The sequence below is a fragment of the Bubalus kerabau genome, chromosome 21 (assembly GCF_029407905.1).
Source record: "Bubalus kerabau isolate K-KA32 ecotype Philippines breed swamp buffalo chromosome 21, PCC_UOA_SB_1v2, whole genome shotgun sequence".
NCBI lineage: Eukaryota > Metazoa > Chordata > Mammalia > Artiodactyla > Bovidae > Bubalus > Bubalus kerabau.
The window spans coordinates 50,828,370-50,848,319 of record NC_073644.1 but is presented as its reverse complement, the minus strand read 5'-3'; the positions used below and the strand labels follow the sequence as shown (position 1 = coordinate 50,848,319).

The following is a 19,950-nucleotide window of genomic DNA, read 5'->3' as shown; positions in this document are numbered from 1 at the left end:
CCTGTCCCTACCTCATCCAGTCCCACCCCAGCCCCTCCAACACCGTGGCTGCTTGGTCAGCACCTTTCAGGCACCTGGGATTGGATTGGGGACACGCTTCTCTCCATTCCTGGCAGCCCCCTCGCCCCATGGGTTATGGGGATTCCTGACACCCAGAGCTCATCCCACAGCACCCTCTGTGGTCTCTCTACCCCTATTCTGACCCCCACTCTCAGCACCTCACATCCGAGTGGCTTCTCCCTCCTCTCCCCCAGGTTGATCACAGTCACACCCATATTCCAGCTGCATCTCTGCGTGGTAGGAGCTGGCAGAGAGGGAGGGCAAGCACCTAATCTCAGGAAGAGGTGGTGCCTGGGCCAGGTCCGAAAGGATGAGCTGAGTTAGCCCACTAAAGGTGGAGGTCGGGGCGGGGGGGTGCTAAGGAAGTTGACAGGCAGCAAGGCTCTGGCAGCAGGGACAAGGTGGTGGAAGCCGGTCATGCTGGCTCTGGTTGTTGGAGGCAGGCAGAAGGCAAGGTAGGTAGGGCCCACATGGTGGATCCTGGCACCTGTACTGGGAGCTGGTGGCGAGAATCGATTCACTTCTGAATAAGCGACAGCAGGAATGGAGAGGAGAGCCCAGGTGATGAAGATGGTGCAGGAAGAGCACATGATGTTGGGAGCAGGGGATCAAGAGAGAGAGAGAGAGAGACTGAGACACGGTCCCAGCCCAGGTCTGGACCAGAATGGCCAGCGGTGGCGGCAGGCAGAGGATGGACTCCCGGTTCCTGCACAGTCAGCTCCTGACTCTTCTCTCTTCCAATGACTGCAGCTTATTTGTTTGTTTCTTCCCCCTTGTGCTTCCCCCGCTGGCATGAACTCCCCAGAAAAGCTAAAAATGCATCTCATCTGACCCAAATCAGAGGGTGGATGAGCTGGGGCTTTATTACACACTGGTTAAAACGGGTCTTGTGGGAGAGGATGGGCTCCGTTATAATTGTATCTTTGGTCACCTCCACCCACCCAGCCAAGAAACTGGTGGGGCTGCCTCTGTTTAGACACCGTTTTACAAAAGGGCTCCCCTCCTCCCTTCAGCTCTTTTGGGTTAGTCTCAGAAAACTCAGGCCTGGGAAAGAGATGGGAGGAGGGAGGGAGCGGAGGAAGGGTCGTGTCCTCCTACCCAGCTCCTGTAGGGAGAAGAGCCTGGGCGGGTTTGGAGATGTGTCTCTGGGGTCTGGGGTGGCAGCTCCAGAGGGACTAGGGGATGGGAGCGGGGCTTCTTAAAAGCAGTAGCAGCAACTCCCTTGGCAGTATTTCTCTTTATGATTCTCGAACTTCTAAATTGTTCTTTGGGCTGAGGCGTACCATCTATTTAGAACTGAACATCAGAAGTGGGGGCTGTTACTCCAGCTTTGAAAGGAATATTTTTGGAAAGGGTGTGGAGCCAGCATTCAGTGGCATTAGTAAGAAGTAACAGCCCTTTCCAGGTCCCCCTCCCGCTCAGTCCCTCTGGGAGACCCCTGGGGTGAATCATGACCGTGACTCACTGTGGAACACTCGGGAATGTTCACAAGTGCTCCCACATGGATGCTCCAGCGTGAGCATGAGCTGTGGATCTCAGGTGCTGGGTTTGCAGGTATTCTATGGAAGTTGAGTTGTTTGCATGCTTATAAGGCTACGGTCAAGCAGGAAAAATCATGCATTCATGTCCTGTGGCCTTTCAGTTACATACTCACCTTCTCTTCGCAAATAGGAAGTCAGAAAATGATTATTGGTCTCACCCTTTGTTCCCAGACCTCACTAGGCATTATGGGAGATACGGGGGAATTATAAACCACATATGTCTCTTGTTTCTTGAGGAAGCAAGATTATACAAGATTAAACAACACTGTGTGTGTGTGTGTGCGCGCTCTCAATCACTCAGTCGTGTCCAACTCTTGGCAGCCCTATGGACTGTAGCCGACCAGGTTCCTCTGTCCATGGGATTTCCCAGGCAAGAATACTGGAGTAGGTTGCCATTTCTTTTTCCAGGTGATCTTGCTAACCTAGGGATCGACTCGTGTCTCCTGCATCTTCTGAATCGGCAGGCAGATTCTTTACCACTGAGCCACCTGAGAAGCCCAAATAAGATTATATGTGAAAAGCCAGTAAAGACAATAAATGGGCAAGGGCCAGCAATAAGGTCCTAACTCCTGAGGGGTCGGGGATGGTGAGAGAAATGTACATTAGTCAGCTGTTGCTGTGTAACAAAAATGCTCCCAAACTTGAGCAGCTGAAAACAACACTAAACACTTATTCTCATGATTTTATAGTCAGAAATTCAAAAGCAGCTTAGCTGAGGAGATCTGGCTCAGGTTTCCCAGGAAGTTATAGTCAGGACACTGATTGACTGGGATCATGTTAACTTTGATTAGGATTGAAAGACCTGCTTCCAAGATGGCTCGCTTAGTAGCTGGCAACTTGGAGCTGGTTGTTGGTGAGGTCTCAGTTCCTCCTCACTTAGACCCCGCCATAGGCTGCTTCTGTATCTCCCAACATCAGCAGGAGTACCCAGAGAAAGCAGGGCAAAAGTGGAAATGTCTCTCATCACTTAGTTTTGGAAGTCTCATATCATCACTTCCCTGGTCACACCAACCAACCCTGATACAATGTGGGAGGGAATTCACAAGGTTTGAATACCAGAAAGTGAGGTTCTTTGGGGGCCATCCTGACATATAATGAAATAAATGGAAATGGGAGCAGGGGAGCAAGAGAGAGAGAGGGGGAGACACGGTCCCAGCCCAGGTAGGGACCAGGACCAGGAGGGCTTTAGGTTTGCCTTAGGTGACAGACGAAGGGTATTAGGCAAGAAGTGAGACTCAACCATAGTCTTGAAGAGACTGTTGACAAGAGACATGGACCTGGAGGTGTGGCAGCTTAAAGCAACAGGCACAAGGCTGGAATGAGCATGGTGTGTTTGGAGGGCAATGCACAAGCCAGTTTTAAAGAGAGATTCCATGTCAGAGAGCACTGGGAAATAAAGTCAAGACCAGACAATGGAGGCCTAGGATGGGCAGACTGGAATGGCGAGATCTCTTAAATAAAGGGAGTCATCAAGAGTTCTGCAGTGCAGACATGACCAGATCCAGGTCGGGAGGCTCAGCCTCTTCCTGTCTGGGTGCCTTGAATGAGTCCCTTTAATCCTTTAGAGCTCAGTAGTCACACCTGTAAAATGGGAATGATGAATGAGTTAATAACTGTGTAATAGGTGTTGACCAGAAAGCAGTCAGGTTTTGATTATCATGAGGATCATCATTTGCAACCAGACCTTCCCAAGGTTCTTGAAGTTCAGAAGGTGCCAAAACAACCTCCTGGCTCCTTCTCCCTGTGTTCTCTGTTGCTATATGATAAATGTTGGACTAACCAACATTGACCTCCTGAGGCTGAAACTGTGGGCTCTTCTACTGTTAGAAAATCCACCCCTCTATATAACCTGCCTTTCTAGCCACAGGAACAGTGCTGTGTCATAGGCAGATTCTAGTCAGACCGTAGGCCACTCCTAATATCCTACAATTGTATCCTACAGGACTTGATGGCAGCCAAAGCCTGTTCTCATTCAGTTCTTATCTTCACAGCCACCAATGGGGTAGATGGCCCAGTGTCATTAACTCCATTTTACAGACAGAAAAACAGATCAATTAGTTGAAAGGCCCCAGAACAAATCAGTAGTGATCAGACATTACAAAAAATCCTGAAGAGTTTGAGAGTTTTATGAAAGAAGGGAGAGCATTTAATCATTCAACCTTTTTAATAGCCATGGCTTTAATATTCAAATACCACCCAAGAGTACATATAGGAAAATAAATTACCTTCTACCCCTCACTGGCAGCTCTCCAACACCACCTCAGAAAGACCTAGTACCCAGTTTTTAATGTGTCTTTCTAAAGACAGCCCATGCATCTACCAAAAGATATGTACTTGTGGTCATCTTTTTCTTTCCAAACATGGTAACAAATCACACTCTGTGTTGCAGTTGAATCTTAGAGCTATTCTCCCTACATCCACATTCAGATATGTCTCATTCTTTTTAGCAGTTGCATAGTACTCCATGATGTATCCAGCTAGCGCTCCATTGATGAACACTGATGCTTCCAGTCCTTGGCTATAGGAACAATACTGCAGGGATTAGCTTTGTACCTATGTTAGTTACATGTGATAATGAAACCAATATTTATAAGGGAAATTTCTTGATCATCAGAGTTAAAATCTCTCTGTAATCTTTATATCTTTAATCCCGAGTGGTGCTGAACATTTTTCACATATTTAAAAGCTACTAGTATTTCTTTTTCTGTGATCTCCTTATTTGGTTTTCTTTTTTTCTTTTTTTTTTTTTTTTTTAGCTAAAATGGTTTTTGCAATTTTCCAGCAAGGTATAGGTCTTTTCCTGATTTAATATAAGCTTTTGCTGTAAAGGAGATTAGCCCTCATCATATGTTTTGCAAATATTTTTTCCCAGCTTATTTATTTCTTACTTAGAAGAGCACTTCCCTTTGAGATGATAAAACTATTTTCTGATTTTTTTCATGATTCTTTTTAAAAATTCTAAAATTGTTGCTGTACCCATCATTTGCTTTGGTGTAAGGAGTGGGGAACGGGTCTGAATTTTATTTCGTTTGTTTCCTACATGATTGGCCAGTTGTCCCCATCCTATTTATTGAAAAATCCATCTTAAAATAAAATTGAAATCCTACCTTCACTATTTGCTAAGTTCACATGTATATAAATTTGTGTGAGTCTGTTTATGGGCATCATCTTGATCTGTCTCTCTGTTCATGATCCAGTATCAAATATTCTATTTTTATGACTTTATAATGTGTTTTCATATCTGGTAAGGCTGGTCCCCTTACTCCCATTAGTCATCTGTTTTAGAAATCTCTTGGCTATTCTTAAGTGCCTATTTTTCCATGTAAACTTTAGAGTTAGCTTATCTAATTTCAATAGAAATTCTGCTTGATATTTTTATTGGGACCATATCACATTGATTGAACTATATAGGGGGGAACTGGCATGTTTACAGTATTATAGCTCCCTATCCGAACACAGCTATACTTTCTATTTAAAGAGTGCTTGAGTCATGTTTTAAAACTCTCTTTATATGGACCTTACACATTTCTTATAAGCTTATTCTTAGGTGTTACATCTATTTCCTTTGCCAAGTAAATGGGATCCTCTATGTTTTTGAGCTTATCCATTGTTTGTATAGGAAAGTATCCAGTAATATCCTCTGCAAATAATGATGTTTTTCACCAACTCTTTTCTAACTCTTTAACCTTGTATTTCTTCAACATTTTTGATCTTGAGACTTCAAAGAGGGACCAGACTTCCGAGATACGAAGAAATTGCTGAGCCTGTTCTGGCGCTTTTTTTGGCTTTTTTGGGCTGGGGACTGAGGGATGGGGGAAGGGTGGGCGATTCTTGTCCCTTGAGAATATTTTCACTGTAATTTATGGTAGTCTGGGGACCAAAACCCTCAGCGCAAATGGATGATGAACGGTGGTGGTCGGGAGATGGGGGATGGGATAGTTAACTTTGTAAGGTGCAGACAGTCAGACACCCTCCCCAGAGGGTGTGAAAGCGTCCTGCCCTTGGTGCCGGCTGGGGCTTGTGGACGTGTGGGACGCACTTGCGGCTGAGCCACTGTGGCGGAGGGAAGGACAGCTCTCTTCCCCTGAGATGTGCCCTGGAAACCAACACGAAGGAGGCTGGACTCCAGGGACTGTGCTCAAAAGCGGGTGTTTGCTGTAGGCCCTCAAGGAGTCCCTCCATCACAGCTGCCTGGTGCTGGGGTTCTGCCCAGACCTCCACCTACTGGCTCCCACATCCCCAGTTGTAGGACCCAGCCCACACCGGGTTCCCTCTTGGTCCATATTTCTCCTTAATATTTTGCTGTGGGTTATTCTTGTGTGTGTGTGTGTGTGCGTGTGTGTGTGTGTGTGTGTGTCAGTCACTCAGTTGTGTCCGACTCTTTGCAATCCCATGGACTGTACCCTGCCAGGTTCCTCTGTCCGTGGAATTCTCCAGGCAAGAATACTGAAGTGGGGTGCCATTCCCTTCTCCAGAGTATCTTCCCAACCCAGGGATTGAACCTACATCTCCTGCCTCTCCTGCATCGGCAGGTGGATTCTTTACTGTCTGAGCCACCAGGGAAGACTGTGGGTTATTCTTACTGGTCAGGAAAGCCAGAAGCCCCTCAAAATTAGATGCAAGGTCTTGTTCAGAGCCCCGCACAGCATGAAGCCCCAGGCAAGCTGTGGCGAGTGGTCAGTGTTTGTGAATTGATTCCCATTCTGTGAGGGAACCACTTGTGACAAGAGTTTCCACTCACATCCTAATTGGCCTTTCTTTGGGCACGGCTTCTGGAACCCAACAGCCGAAAGTTGTGCAGTGGGCAAGCGGGAAAATTACAGCCGAGGAGGGACTGGGCTCAAGTGTAAATAAGAAAAGGAAATGCTTGGACTTTCTCAGTGCAATAAAAGTTCTATATAATAATATTATATGGAACTGTGCAATTACGCCCGAAAATTGCAAGCTTCCAGTTTGTCCTCCCAGTCAAATGCCAGGCAGTTCTCGTGGCGGATGGCGTCTGCTTGGAAGAAAAGTGCAAGTTTTGAGGCAAATCTGAGGTTTCACTTCCTTTGGAAAACACAGGCAGGGGTGGGATCGGGAGGCCATCCGGCTGGGCCGCTCATCCGGGTCTTATCTCCAAATCGAGGTGGACGGGGCAGGGAGGTCGAGGTGGCTCTTAAAAGCTGAGGCGTAACTAGGACATCTTACACCTGGACGAAGCCTGGGAGAGTGATCCTGCCCTCCTCTGCCCTAGGCCCCCTCCCCCAGGAGCTTCTCCCTACCCGGTCCCCTTCCCCTGGGATGGGTTGGAGCAGGCAGAGGGGCAGGGGTGTGGCTCTGAGCAGTGGGTCAGAAGATACCCGATCCTAGCCAGTTTCCAGCCACCCTGCTCTGCCCCGCCAGGACTGCCTGTTGCTGACCCCTCCTCAGACGCAGCGCCAAGCAGATTTCTCCCCCCATCCAGACACTTCCCTGACTTCCTTCCCCCGGCCTCTTACACAGGGGTGCGGGTGCGTCTGAGGTCTCCTCTCCCTGCCATGGCTTCCTCAGTGGAGTCCCCGCCCTGAGCCCAACAGAGCCTCTGCCCCTCGGCCCCGCCCTGAGGGGCCCTGTCCTCACCTCTGGGCCAGTTCTGAACTCGGCTTCTTCCTCTCCCAGTTTTCTGTGAGTTCTTTAGGAATTCCATCCATCCCTCTCGTCCCTGTTTCTCCAGCCCCAAATGGGTAAACTCTGCTTAGGAAATCTGGGACCCAAAGGCTTGGGTTTGAATCCCGACTGTCTCAGTTTCTCCGTTTGAAAATGGGTTTTGCAGAGTAAAGACAAAAAGAACCTGCCTGCAATGCAGGAGAGCCAAATTTGATCCCTGAGTGGGGAAGATCCCCTGGAGAAGGAAATGGCAACCCACTCCAGCATTCTTGCTTGGAGAATCCCATGTAGCCTGGAGGGCTACAAAGAGTCACAAAGAGAAATGGGGTCACAAAGAGTCGGACACAACTGAGCGACTATCGAGTGCAAAAATCTACGTACTATATTTAGGTCAGCGACTCATACCAAGCGAAACACCCGGCACTTGAGGTACGTCTCCATGGCTAGTTTAATCTCCATGGCTAGCGTCATTCTGTCGATAGCTGGAGGAATCTCAGAAGCAACCCTCTGTCTCCATATGTCACATCTCTGGCAAGCTGGGTGCCTGTCTGTCTCCCACGCTCCCCACACAGGGCCTGTAGGATTGTTTATAATGAATGAGGGCACATTCTGGGGAAGCAACTTCCAGACCCTGCCCTGGCCACTGCCCTGGCCAACTTCCAGACTCCATGCCTATCCCTGGCCACTGTCTGAGAGCTGGGAAGATAAATGCAGAGTGGGCCTCGTGGCCCTTCTTCCAGGGCATGGAGAGGGAACGTATCATACATCTTCTATCAACTGGTCACGTGTCCATCATCCTGCCTGGTGTGGTCAAATGCTAATCCCCTCCTGACCTTGCAGATAGAACACTTGTCCTCTGAAAGCCCAGTGTGCGTGCACAGTTATTTCCCTGTATAACCTGGCAGCGTCTCTGAGACACCTAGGGTGAGGTTGGGGGTGTGGGGGACTGAATCAGGAAGTCCACGGTCTGGTACAGCAGCCCCAAGACTGCAGAAGCTGAGCTGTTCATGCCCTCAGAATCCAGAGATCCACCCTGGAACCTAAAGACTGAAGTGGGTCAGCTGGAGGATGCCATAGCACCAGCAAGGGACCTTCACAGCCTCCTGGTCTCACATAAAAGAAGCTGCAGCTCAGAAAGGGCATGTGGCCAGTCGAAGGTCACCAAGAACTCAGCTGCAGAGCAGAGATGAATTGTCAGTGCAGACTAGAATTGTACCTCCTCCCCCAAAGCATTGTCGCCCCCTCTGCCGACTGCACACCTGGGCATGTCTCAGCACCTCCTCTTCAGGCCGTTTCCCAGAACACAGCTCTGGCCCTCTCACCTGGACCAGCTTCCCTTCTCCCACCGTCAAGTTCCCTGGTTCGGCAGCAATGGGCAAATTGCAGGGCGCCCTGGGTGCGCAGGTCAAGGTGGCCTGAAGGCAGGGCGAGCTCAGGCAGGCCAGCTGTGCAACCACTGTGGTGCCTTTTAAAAGAAACACTAAAATATATCCCCAGGAAGGGTTCCAATAAGTGGGGACTCTTAATCTGCTCCAAGCACAACTCCTTAAATAATTCACACAATCTAAACCGTACCCACTCCTCTGCAGGAGACAGCCCCTTTGGGCAGAAATGCTAAGAGAATAGGGCTCCCGGGGGGCTCCTGTGTGGCCCCCGCCCCCCCCACCCCCTGTGAGCTCATGGCTGTGGTGAGCACAGCCCACCAGCCTGCCAGCAGGGATGCCTGGAGAAGGCAGCAGAGGCAGCTGGGATTCTGAAACTCAGTAACCTGCGGCCGAGTGCTGTTTATGGGAAACAAGTGATTTATTTTATTATCCAAATTTTCAGCGGTTTAATAAGGTTTAATAAGCCTCCCAAGGAGTTTTCTGGCTCGGGAAATCGCCTGTAATAAACACAAGTAGTAAATCCTTTATTCCAAACATAAAGAGGTGTGCAGTATTTCTTAAAAGAAAACAAGTCTTTCCCCTCCACCCCGCCCTGCCTCTCTCTCTCATAAATAAAGGATGAATAAATGGTTAAAGAACAACCATTTGAAGGGATACCACTTATTTGTCCAGCCCAGATTCCCATGGCCAACCCAGGCAGCACGGAGAACCCTCCCCACGGCAGCTTCGGGTGGTCTCAGCCCCCACAGCCTTGCTCCAGGCCACACTGCCCTTAGACAACCCAGCCCAAGGGGCACAGCAGGGGTGCCCCCAGAGTATGGCCTCAGGGATATGTGAGCTCTGCAGTGTTATTGCTGGACTTTGTCACTTGACCTCGCTTCCCTTTTGTTCCTTGGTCTGTAAAATGGGTATAGGCTTCACCTGCCACCATGAAGGTCAAAGTGCTCTGAAAAGTAGTAGTAGTAGTGAAAGTCACCCAGTCGTGTCCGACTCTTGCAACCCCATGGACTGTAGCCCACCAGGCTCCTCTGTCCCTGGGATTCTCCAGGCAAGAATACTGGAGTGGGTTGCCATTTCCTTCTCCAGGGGATCTTCCTGATCCAGAGATCGAACCCAAGTCTCCTGCATTGCAGGCAGATTCTTTACCGACTGAGCTATGAGGGAAGCCCCACTTTGAAAAGTAACAGGCTCCAAGCCACCCCTTGAGGGAGGGGATGGGGGCAGAGGCCCCAGCATGCCCACTTGGAGTTCACCTAGATGCTGTGAAAAACAGGTTCCTCTGGAAGTGGGAGTGTTAGTCACTCAGCCATGTCTGACCATTTGTGGCCCCATGGACTGTAGCTCGCCAGGCTCTTCTGTCCGTGGAATCCTCCAGGCAAGAATACTGGCCTGCATTGCCATTCCCTTCTCCTTTCACTTTCACGGGATGCTGTGAAGAGCAGGTTCCTCTAGGGGGAGATTAAACAGCTCGCACACTCAGGTGCCCCGGCCCCACCTCGGGACCAAAGCCCAGGAGGACAGCTGCCCCTTGCTGTTTGTCGCCCATCACTCCAGCTGCCCTCTGGGGTACCGCCCAAGTCTGTCCCGAGTGTGCCTCATCCCTATACAAACGTGGCTCGTGTCCTCCCTCCAAACTCCCACGGGGCTCCTAGACCTTGTTCTGATAAAAACCAAACCCGTGTGGGATGTGGAGGAGTAATGATGGTGAGGGTGGGGGTGAAAAGAGATAGATGCCACAGGAGACAGTGGGCAGGGCGTGGGTAATAAGTCATGGGGTCTGGGGTCTCTGTCACTTCCTTACCTTGTTCTGTGACCCTGGGTGGGTCATTTCACCAGCACGAGCTTAGGTTTTTCACCAGCACGTGGGCCAAATAATTCCTTCTGTACCTGGGAATCATAAGAAAATGTATAGAGGAAAGTGGGTGTGCCCCACAAACACGCAGCATGGTAAGTCAGGGGCTTCAGACAGCAGTAAGGCGGGGACTCGAATATCTGGTCTCAGGAGCAAAAGCTCAGGCCCCCCAGGAGTTGGGATGTGGGGAGAAGCCCTCTGTGTGGGGTCAGGAACACAGGAGTGCCTGCCTGCCAGGCTGGCCTCTGCCCTTTCACATGGTGTGCTGTGAGTGGAGGGGTCAGGCATTGGCGGGGGTCGGGGGTTGAGCAGGCAGAGAATGAGGGGGCACGACCATGTGTGGCAGAGGGCCTGCATTCCAGCTGTCGGAGAGCATCTGGCACGGCCATCATCGTTGGCAGAGGAGGGAAACCCAGAGCTCATTTCACAGAAACCAGGCAGCTCCAAGCCCTGGGCCCGAGGCTGAACTGGGGACCGCGGGCTCCAGGCATGTCTTAGCAGGGCGGCAGAGCAGGTGGGGCAGCCCTCTGCTGGAGGTGCTCTGGGAGGCAGGGCGCAGGCTGGAAGTAGAGGAGGCCCTGCCCAGCCTTCCAGCCTACATGTCTGGCCCCAGCCTCTGGGGCATTCCAAGGCCGAGGGGTGTGGCTGCTCTGCTTAGGGGAACTGCCAAGGGCAGGGTAGGGTGCGCCCAGCAGGGCTTCATGGGGCCGGCCAGCTGCTTGGGCCAGGCCTCCCTGCTCTGGCCCTGCCCTGGCCCACCAGCCCCTGGCAGGTTTCTGTGCCTATACGGACCACAGAGATGCTAAGAACCTGCTCAGAGGAGGCAGCCAGCTGCTACCTAGCCTCATTCCCAAATCTGGAAAAGAATCCACATGCCTTCTCTGACCCTACAGAACCCCACCCTTGCCCTCCTGGAGACACTGATTCTGCCAGGCCCAGGCAGGGGAGGGGCTAGAGGCTGGAGAGGGGGGCACTCCCAGGGCAGAAAGAGCCTGCCAGCTGGGGCCAGTTCACCATGGGGCAGATGGAAACATCACTCTGGGCCCCAGATTTGCTGACCTGAGCATGATTCAAGGAGGTGCTGGATTTGTGCATCACAACAATAGAATTGTCCTAAAAGTCACATCACTGAGGCAACCATGGAGGACAGGAAAGAGATGGGACTGTAGTAGAAATCAAGCTGTGACTCGGGGCAAGTGACTCAGCCTCTCTGATCCCCGCCAAATGGGAATCGTAATAAGGATGAAATGAACAGATAGAAATACTTTAGGAATGATAGGGTTCTGTTAAAATATCAGGTGTCCCTAAGGCAGAGGATTGGGGCTGCCCACCACCTTCTGTAGGGACTTCCCTGGTGGCTCAGATGGTAAAGCATCTGCCTACAATGCAGGAATGAAAGTGAAAGTGAAGTCACTCAGTCGTGTCTGACTCTTTGTAACCCCATGGACTGTAGCCTATCAGGCTCCTCCTTCCATGGGATTTTCCAGGCAAGAGTGCTGGAGTGGATTACCATTTCCTTCTCCAGGGGATCTTCCCGACCCAAGAATCAAACCCGGGTCTCCTGCATCGCAGGCAGACGCTTTACCGTCTGAGCCACCAGGAAAGCCCCGGGTTCAATCTCTGGGTTGGGAAGATCTCCTGGAGAAGGAAATGGCAACCCACTCCATTATTCTTGCCTGGATAATCCCACAGATGGAGGAACCTGGCAGGCTACAGTCCATGGGGTCGCAAAGAGTCAGACACGACTAAGTGACTCACTTTCTTTCTTTTCTTACCACCTTTTGTGACTTTAAGCCTCTCCCTACCATGTATTTGAACCAACCTTGTTCATTCAGCATCTGCCATGTTCCTGCTTGATAGCATCCTGGTAATGATACAGACATATAAGAGACAAACTCTGCCCTGGAGCAGATGAGAGCCATGCAATTACTTCCCCAGTTCCCAGATAAGCAAACTTGAGAGCAGCAGGAGTATATACAAAATTTACCCATCCCTGCACTTCATGTTCCTAGTAAAGCCAGCCCTAGAACATGGGGCACCTACCAGCCAGGCAGCCCCACACCTGGCTGGGGGCACAAGCTTGGGCATCAAAGCATCTAGCTCTAGTTCTAGCTCTGATACTAATGTGCTGTGTGACCTTGGGCATCAGCTCCTCTCTGTGCCTCATTTTCTTCATCTGTAAAATAGGCATAAAGTTTCTACTCGCCTTGCCTGCCTCTTTGGGTTAGGAGTCCATGAGACAGGATATGTGGAAGGACCTTGGATGATCATGATGTCCTCCACATGCCAGGGTAGCCCTGGGAGTGTCTTTGGGAGAGCTGATTAAATAGTGTGATCTCTGCAAAACTATACAGAAAGCAAATTAGTTCCTGGTATGATCCTGTCTCCCTCTGCCAAGACCCCTGTTAGGACCCTGGTCCCTCCTGGGCTTCATAATTGCCAGCAGTGGCTACGCACCTCCTCTGTCCCAGAAGCACTGACCTCATCTGATCGGCCCAGCCACTCTGTGGGGTGGACATTATTATCATCCCCACGATCAGATAAAGAAACCGAGCTCAGGAGGGTGATACTAAGTGCCCGAGGCCAGAAGTGACCCAGGACGTCTGAAAGCAGGGTCCTCACTTTCCACCTCCCATTAGAAGCCCCCTGTGGTCAGATGGCCATCAGCCGACTTCAGGCACATGCTGGCTGAGAGCAAGTTCTTGTGAGAGCCTGCTCGGTACCCAGGTTCAACACACTTTCAGAGGGGACTCTAGATATCCAAAGTTTTCCAGATCCAAATTCTATGGGGCTGGTCCTTCCTGCCTCTCTGCCCAACAAAATCCTCTCTATCTTTCACAGCTCAGAAAGGGCCCCTCCTCCTGCAAACCTCCTTGGATCCCCCAGCCCACAGGGGTCTGCTATCTCCCTGTCCTTATTTCTCATGTGCCCTCAGCCCTGAGTCCCCCAGGCCTCCATGGGTCTCAGGCCCCCTGGTGCACACCCCTCAGCTCTGTCTCTGATTAAATCTCTAAACCTCTGACAGGTAGGGTCCCAACCCTCACTCCCATATGGACTTTGTAGGAGCAGCATGGTCAAGAGGAATGAACATGAGCTTTGGTGCCAAATGCAGCCAAGTTCAAATCTTGGCTCAGACACTGTGTCTGCCATTGGGCAAGTCACTCACCCTCTCCATACTCTTTGCCGCCAAATTGGAGGTGATAATAAAAATGTGTACCTTTCAGGGTTGTGTTGGGTGAAGAAGGATTAGAGGTTCAATGGCAGACATGTTACAGGCACTTGATTAATGGTAGCTGTATTGATTGTTGTTAGAAATGTTGGCTTGCTTGCTTGAATGATAGGGTTATTAGAATAGGACACAAATGAAAAACAAAAATTCAAGTCACACTCAAAAAATTAGTTCTGGAGGACTTCTAGAGCCAGGTTTTTCAATGCATTTCTGAAGTCTAAGGCCCTCTCTCTCCAAAGGCTCCACCTCCATCTCGTCTCCATTCCTCTCGTAGGAGCAGGCCCTCCCCTTCTTTCGCTGGTGAGTTGAGGGCATGATGAAGCTCCCTGTAGTGGAAGGGGGCAGGTAGAGTACCTGAGGCAAATGATATTCTCATGCTGTAAAGGAATAAACCTAGGCCAGAGCTGAGAAATGCTGCCCTTGCCAGATAAGCTATATGGACACACCTTGGCTTCTAGAATCTTCCACTGAGGGCACAGGCCCAGGGGAGGCTGTGGTGGGCTTCACATCCTCTGGAATGGGGACCACACCTGTGCCCTTGCTCCATTTTCAAGCGCCTCTTTCCCCCTTTCTATCCTCTGCCTTTATTTCTGGGCTCTATATTTTTTCTAGCCCCTTCCTACGAGCCTCTCCTAACTGTTAAGAGGTTTGGTTTTGCTTTTTGTGTGTGTGTGACTTTCTTTCCTGAGCATATTATTCTTGGAGACAGAGTACCTTCGCTTGGGCCATGGGAGGGAGGGCCCGGGTGGGAAGGGGGGCTGGACGTTCAGTCCTTCTGGAATACTGCTGTCTGCAGACCCTCCAGGCATGGGAATCTCAGGGTTACCAGGGAAGCTTCTAGAGGGCAGGGTGGGGGCACTTCTCCCCCAAAAGTCAATAAAACAGCAAGCCACAGCCCCCCTTCCCCTGCTACCTCCTGCCAGGAAAAACAGCCCCCGCCTCCCAGCTCTATGGTTACTTCTGTTCCTCCAGGAGTGGGACAAAGACTCCAAATCATGCCACGGTGAGAAGTCACTGCTGGACAGACCAGCCTTCAAGTCCAGAGTCACCCAGGCCTATTGCCTCCCTCCTCATGGCCAGATTCCCTTTGTGCTTCTAGCTCCTCAAGGTCGTGTGTGCAGGTGTGCTAAATCACTTCAGTCGTGTCCAACTCTTTGTGACCCCATGGACTGTAGCCCGTCAGGCTCCTCTGTCCGTGGGATTCTCCAGGCAACGATACTGGAGTGGGTTGTCATGCCCTTGTCCAGGGGATCTTCCCAACCCAGGGATCAAACTCATGCCTCTTATGTCTCCAGCATTGGCAGGCAGGTTCTTTACCACTAGTAACACATGGGAAGCCCCTCCTCGCGGTCATGACTCCAGTTATCAGATTTCCCCTGTCCATCCAATGACAAGATGAGAAAAGAGAAGCTCAGAGAGGTGGTGGGGCCTCTCAAAGTCACACAGCTGTGGTTCCTGACCCCAAGGCCCTAGCAGACCAGGCTCCCAAAGCTTGGGAGGCAGGACATGTCAAGTCAGGATGGTGCGATCCATCCCTTGGAGTGCTTGAGCGAGACTCTGACCACTCCCATCCCATCCAGTGGGTTCCCAACTCCTCTACTTAAGAACATGGGGATGAGTCTAAGGAATTGCGGGAATTTTTCCCTGAAAAACATTTCAAAAACATTTTTGTCTTTAAATGAATAAGCCCTTGGCAAGCAAGAAAACTTGCTTGAAAGAACTAATTTCTTGAGGTCTTACTAATTTGGGCTTTTAACAGTTGAGGGGGCATTTCATTCACAATGGCGTTTTCAGAGGAAAAGGGTCCTCGGAGGGCCAGAACCCTGCTACCATTAGGGCAGCTTTGTGGGAATTAGAAAAAGGTATCATTTTCTCAATACATCTACTTCCATCTATCAAACAAGTGTCATAATATATTGATTTTGTTAGAAGATAGTATTTAACTGCTATTGCCAGAAAGTATCCTGATAAATATCACAGGTCTATAATGTCTATGAATAGTCAATAGTGCCTCTGGATAGCCTGTTGTATCGTCTCTTATCTCCCTGGATTATCTGTTATCTATTGACGTATAACAAATTACTCTAAAATTGAGCAACTGAAAACAAGAATAAACATTTACTATCTCAGAAGCAGCTTTGCTAAGTGGTTCTGAGTCAATCTCTTTCATGAGGTTGCAGTGAGGATGTCAGGGGGCTGCTGTCATCTGAAGGCTTGACTGGGGCTCAGTGACCCAGTCTCCTGGTGGTCACTCGCACAGCTCAGCCCCTCGCCCTGTGGACCTTCCGTAGAACTGTCCTGATGACATGGCATCCCCCGGAGCGAGTGATCCAAGAGAGAGCCAGGCGGACACAGCAATGTCTTTTATGATTTCGCCAGCATTTGGTGTTGTCACTTCCTGTTACTTTAGCCACTCTGGTAGGTGTGTGGTGCTCTCTTATTCCTCGTTGGTGGATCTTGCTCCACCTTTTGCATAGTTGTTATGTCCCTGTAAGCTCTTTTAGAGCAGGGCCCTGCTCGGTCTGCTCTCTGTGCATTCCCACACCCCAGGGCAGTGCCGCGTTCAGGAAGAAACCCAATGACTATTCAGGCAACAAACACATGGCCTGCAGGGCCTCTGGTCCTTTTTAAAAACAGCAGGAAAACAGCAAGGCCTTTGCTCTAGCAAATGGCTTGAACACCTGCCCAGGTGGGATTGCTCAGGGAAGGCTAAGGCCCTCCATCACCCATAGAGAAGCAGGGAGGAGGGAGGCAGAGGCACCCTGACACCCTGACACCCCACTGGGTCCCTGGTGCCTCCAAGTCACTCGGGGCCCGCATTGTGGGCCTGACACTTCTCCCTTGTCCCTTTCTGCTGCATCTGCCTTCTCAGGGCAGAAACACCCAGAAGATAAGTGTATGGGAATTCCCAGAGCTCTTGCCACTGGGCCATGGGGCTTCCACGCTTTGTTTTCCTTTTTCTTTTCTCCCCACTGTAACTGCACCCAGGGAAGGGCCAGGCCTTGGCTAGGATTTATCTATGGGCCATGACCAAGCTTTGCCCAGAGTAGCAGGGCCCTCCGTGTCCTGGCATTAAAAATTAAGGTGGCTTGTTGTCCAAATTGATTCTGTTCTGCTCCCTGAACAGAGGGGGTGCCTGCTGTCCTCTGCCCGGACCCCTCCTTCTGACCCCCTCCCTCCTAGCAGCTATCACTGGCCACACTGTGTTTAATGTGTAGATAATCCTGATGTATCTCAGAAGAGGCTTCTCCCCACAGGGATATGTTTCCCTGAGAGTAACAGAATACTGACATGATAAATTAGCTAACAATGCACTTGAATTTAACACCGAATATAACTTGAATTTAACACTGAATATAAATATTTATCAAATGGCTCGAGATATACGTATGTAGGAGGTCACTGTTTTTTAAAAAACCAAGAATGGCAAGTGAAGGGAAACCTCATCAACTAAGATGAAGCCAGAAGTTGAGGACAGAAGGCAAACCACCTGCCGTAAGGCCCCCATTCCCTTGCCAAAAAGGGGTCACAAAATTGGTTTAAGGTTTCTAGTAACTGTGTCAGTTTGCTAGGGCTGTAATAACAAAGTACCATGGAGCAGGGCTTAAAGAACAAGACTGATTTTCGCACAGTTCTAGAGAGCTGGATCTAGTCCAAGATCAAGGTGTCGCAGTCTCCATTTCCTTTGAGGCCTCTCTCTTCAGCTTGCTGTCTCCACCCACCTCCACCGCCCCCTCCGCCCCATGTTTTCACATGGTCTCCCCTCTGGGGGTCACACTGGATAAGAGCCACTCGTAGGACCCCGTTTTAACCTTAATTACCTCTTTAAAGATCCTACCTCCATACACAGTAACACTCTGACATCCTGGGGCTTGAGACTTCAACATGATGGAGCTGGACCGGGGAACAACTCAGCTACCATTAGCAGTCCCATTGTTATTACAGCCACATCAGTAGCCAAAAGCAGCAAAATGGGAGTCTGTGACAGGAGGCAGAGGATCTGTGAAATAAACCAAAGCGTTCTCCCAGCGGGAGCCCTGAGTCATGAGAGAAGACTCCCCCTTTGGCCCCTGACCGGCAGACGTGGTGGGAGTCAGGAGTGGCCCCCATTCCCGCAGCACACAGAGCAGCGGAGTCTCACGTGGCCGGCCAGCCTCGCGTTCGGGACTTGCACATTCCCAAAGTGGAATTTGGTGAAATCGTGCCCGAGAGGAGATTTCATAGACTTTGCTAAAAGGCAGGCGTCAGCTGCCCGATGAGGGGCCTAGCTTCCAGGGCCTTCAGGGTCCTGGGAAGAGCCCAGTAGTACCTTGAGAAAAGGCACTTGGGAGTGGGGCTCTGAGTGACAGGTTAGAGTGGGGAAAGCTGAGGAAGAGGGGTCAGCTCCCTAGCAGAGGAGGAGGGAGGGGAGCCCCAAGCAAAGGCAGGTGTGCGATAGGAAAGCACCGCCTAGGCCCACCAGCCTGGCCTCTCTGGGCCAGGACCCCAGAGTTGGTGTCCCCTCCAGCCAGGTCCTCTAACTCAGTCTCTTCCTGTGTGTGCCCCCGCAGGGCTCCGGCTGAGAACATGGCCAATGGCATTGACGAGCTGATCGGCATTCCCTTCCCCAACCACAGCAGCGAGGTCCTCTGCAGCCTGAACGAGCAGCGGCATGACGGGCTGCTGTGCGACGTGCTCCTGGTGGTGCAGGAGCAGGAATACCGCACCCACCGCTCGGTCCTGGCCGCCTGCAGCAAGTACTTCAAGAAGCTCTTCACGGCCGGCACCTTAGCCAGCCAGCCCTACGTCTACGAGATCGACTTTGTCCAGCCCGAGGCGCTGGCCGCCATCCTGGAATTTGCCTACACCTCCACGCTCACCATCACCGCCTCCAACGTCAAGCACATCCTCAACGCCGCCAGGATGCTGGAGATCCAGTGCATCGTGAACGTGTGCCTGGAGATCATGGAGCCCGGGGGGGACAAGGAGGACGACGACGATGACGAGGAGGACGATGATGAGGACGAAGAGGAGGAGGAGGAGGAGGAAGAAGAGGACGACGACGATGACACAGAGGATTTTGCTGATCAAGAAAACTTGCCTGACCCACAGGACATCAGTTGCCACCAAAGCCCTTCCAAGTCGGACCACCTCTCGGAGAAGGCCTATTCGGACACACCCAGGGACTTCCCCGACTCCTTCCAGGCCGGCAGCCCTAGCCACCTGGGCGTGATCCGGGACTTCTCCATCGAATCTCTGCTGAGGGAGAACCTGTACCCCAAAGCCAGCCTCCCCGACAGGAGACCCTCCTTATCTCCATTCGCCCCGGACTTCTTTCCGCACCTCTGGCCAGGGGACTTCGGTGCCTTTGCCCAGCTGCCTGAGCAGCCCATGGACAGTGGGCCCCTGGACCTGGTCATCAAGAACCGCAAGATCAAGGAGGAGGAGAAGGAGGAGCTGCCCCCACCCCCACCGCCGCCCTTCCCCAACGATTTCTTCAAGGACATGTTCCCGGACCTTCCCGGGGGGCCGCTGGGCCCCATCAAGGCGGAGAATGACTACGGTGCCTATCTCAACTTCCTGAGCGCCACCCACCTGGGGGGCCTCTTCCCGCCCTGGCCGCTGGTGGAGGAGCGCAAGCTGAAGCCCAAGGCCTCTCAGCAGTGCCCTATCTGCCACAAAGTCATCATGGGGGCGGGGAAGCTGCCGCGGCACATGAGGACCCACACCGGGGAGAAGCCATACATGTGCAACATCTGCGAGGTCCGCTTCACCAGGTGCGCAGGGCTGCCTGTGGGGGCGGGGCGGGCCCAGGGCGGAGCAGGGGCTGGGCTGGGGACGGGGGTGGGGCGAGATGGGGAGGGGGCGGGCCGGGGCGGGGCTGGGAGGGCCGGAGGCGGGGCGAGATGGGAGCAGAGAAAGGGCGGGGCTGGTGGCCGGGGGCGGGGCGAGATGGGGCGGGGCGAGATGGGGCGGGGCGAGATGGGGCGGGGCGAGATGGGGCGGGGCGAGATGGGGCGGGGCGGGCTGGAGGCGGGGCGGGCTGGGGGAGGGGGGGGTTGGAGGGCCGGGGGCGCGGTGAAGAGAGTCGAGGGCCACCGGATGGAAAGCGGGCCACCGAGATGGGAAAGGACCCAGGTCAGGGGAGGTCCACCGGGGTCCTAGCCGCACCGGAAGCTCATTGTCATAGGTGCTGGGCATTACCAGGCGCAATGATTTTCAAATATTTTCTCATATTACCCCACTAGGTGGAAGGCTAAGATATGAAATAGATCC

At 51.7% G+C, this 19,950-nt stretch overlaps 1 protein-coding gene across 1 annotated transcript in view; it reads left to right on the top strand.

The window, feature by feature from the left end:
• ZBTB7C (zinc finger and BTB domain containing 7C) overlaps positions 1–19,950 on the top strand; it is a 382,485-nt gene that overhangs the window by 349,994 nt on the left and 12,541 nt on the right. The window contains exon 4 of the mRNA XM_055559728.1: positions 18,246–19,451. Within this exon, the coding sequence (XP_055415703.1) occupies positions 18,262–19,451 (1,190 nt within the window). The 5' untranslated portion in view covers positions 18,246–18,261. The remainder of the gene's footprint in view (positions 1–18,245; positions 19,452–19,950) is intronic.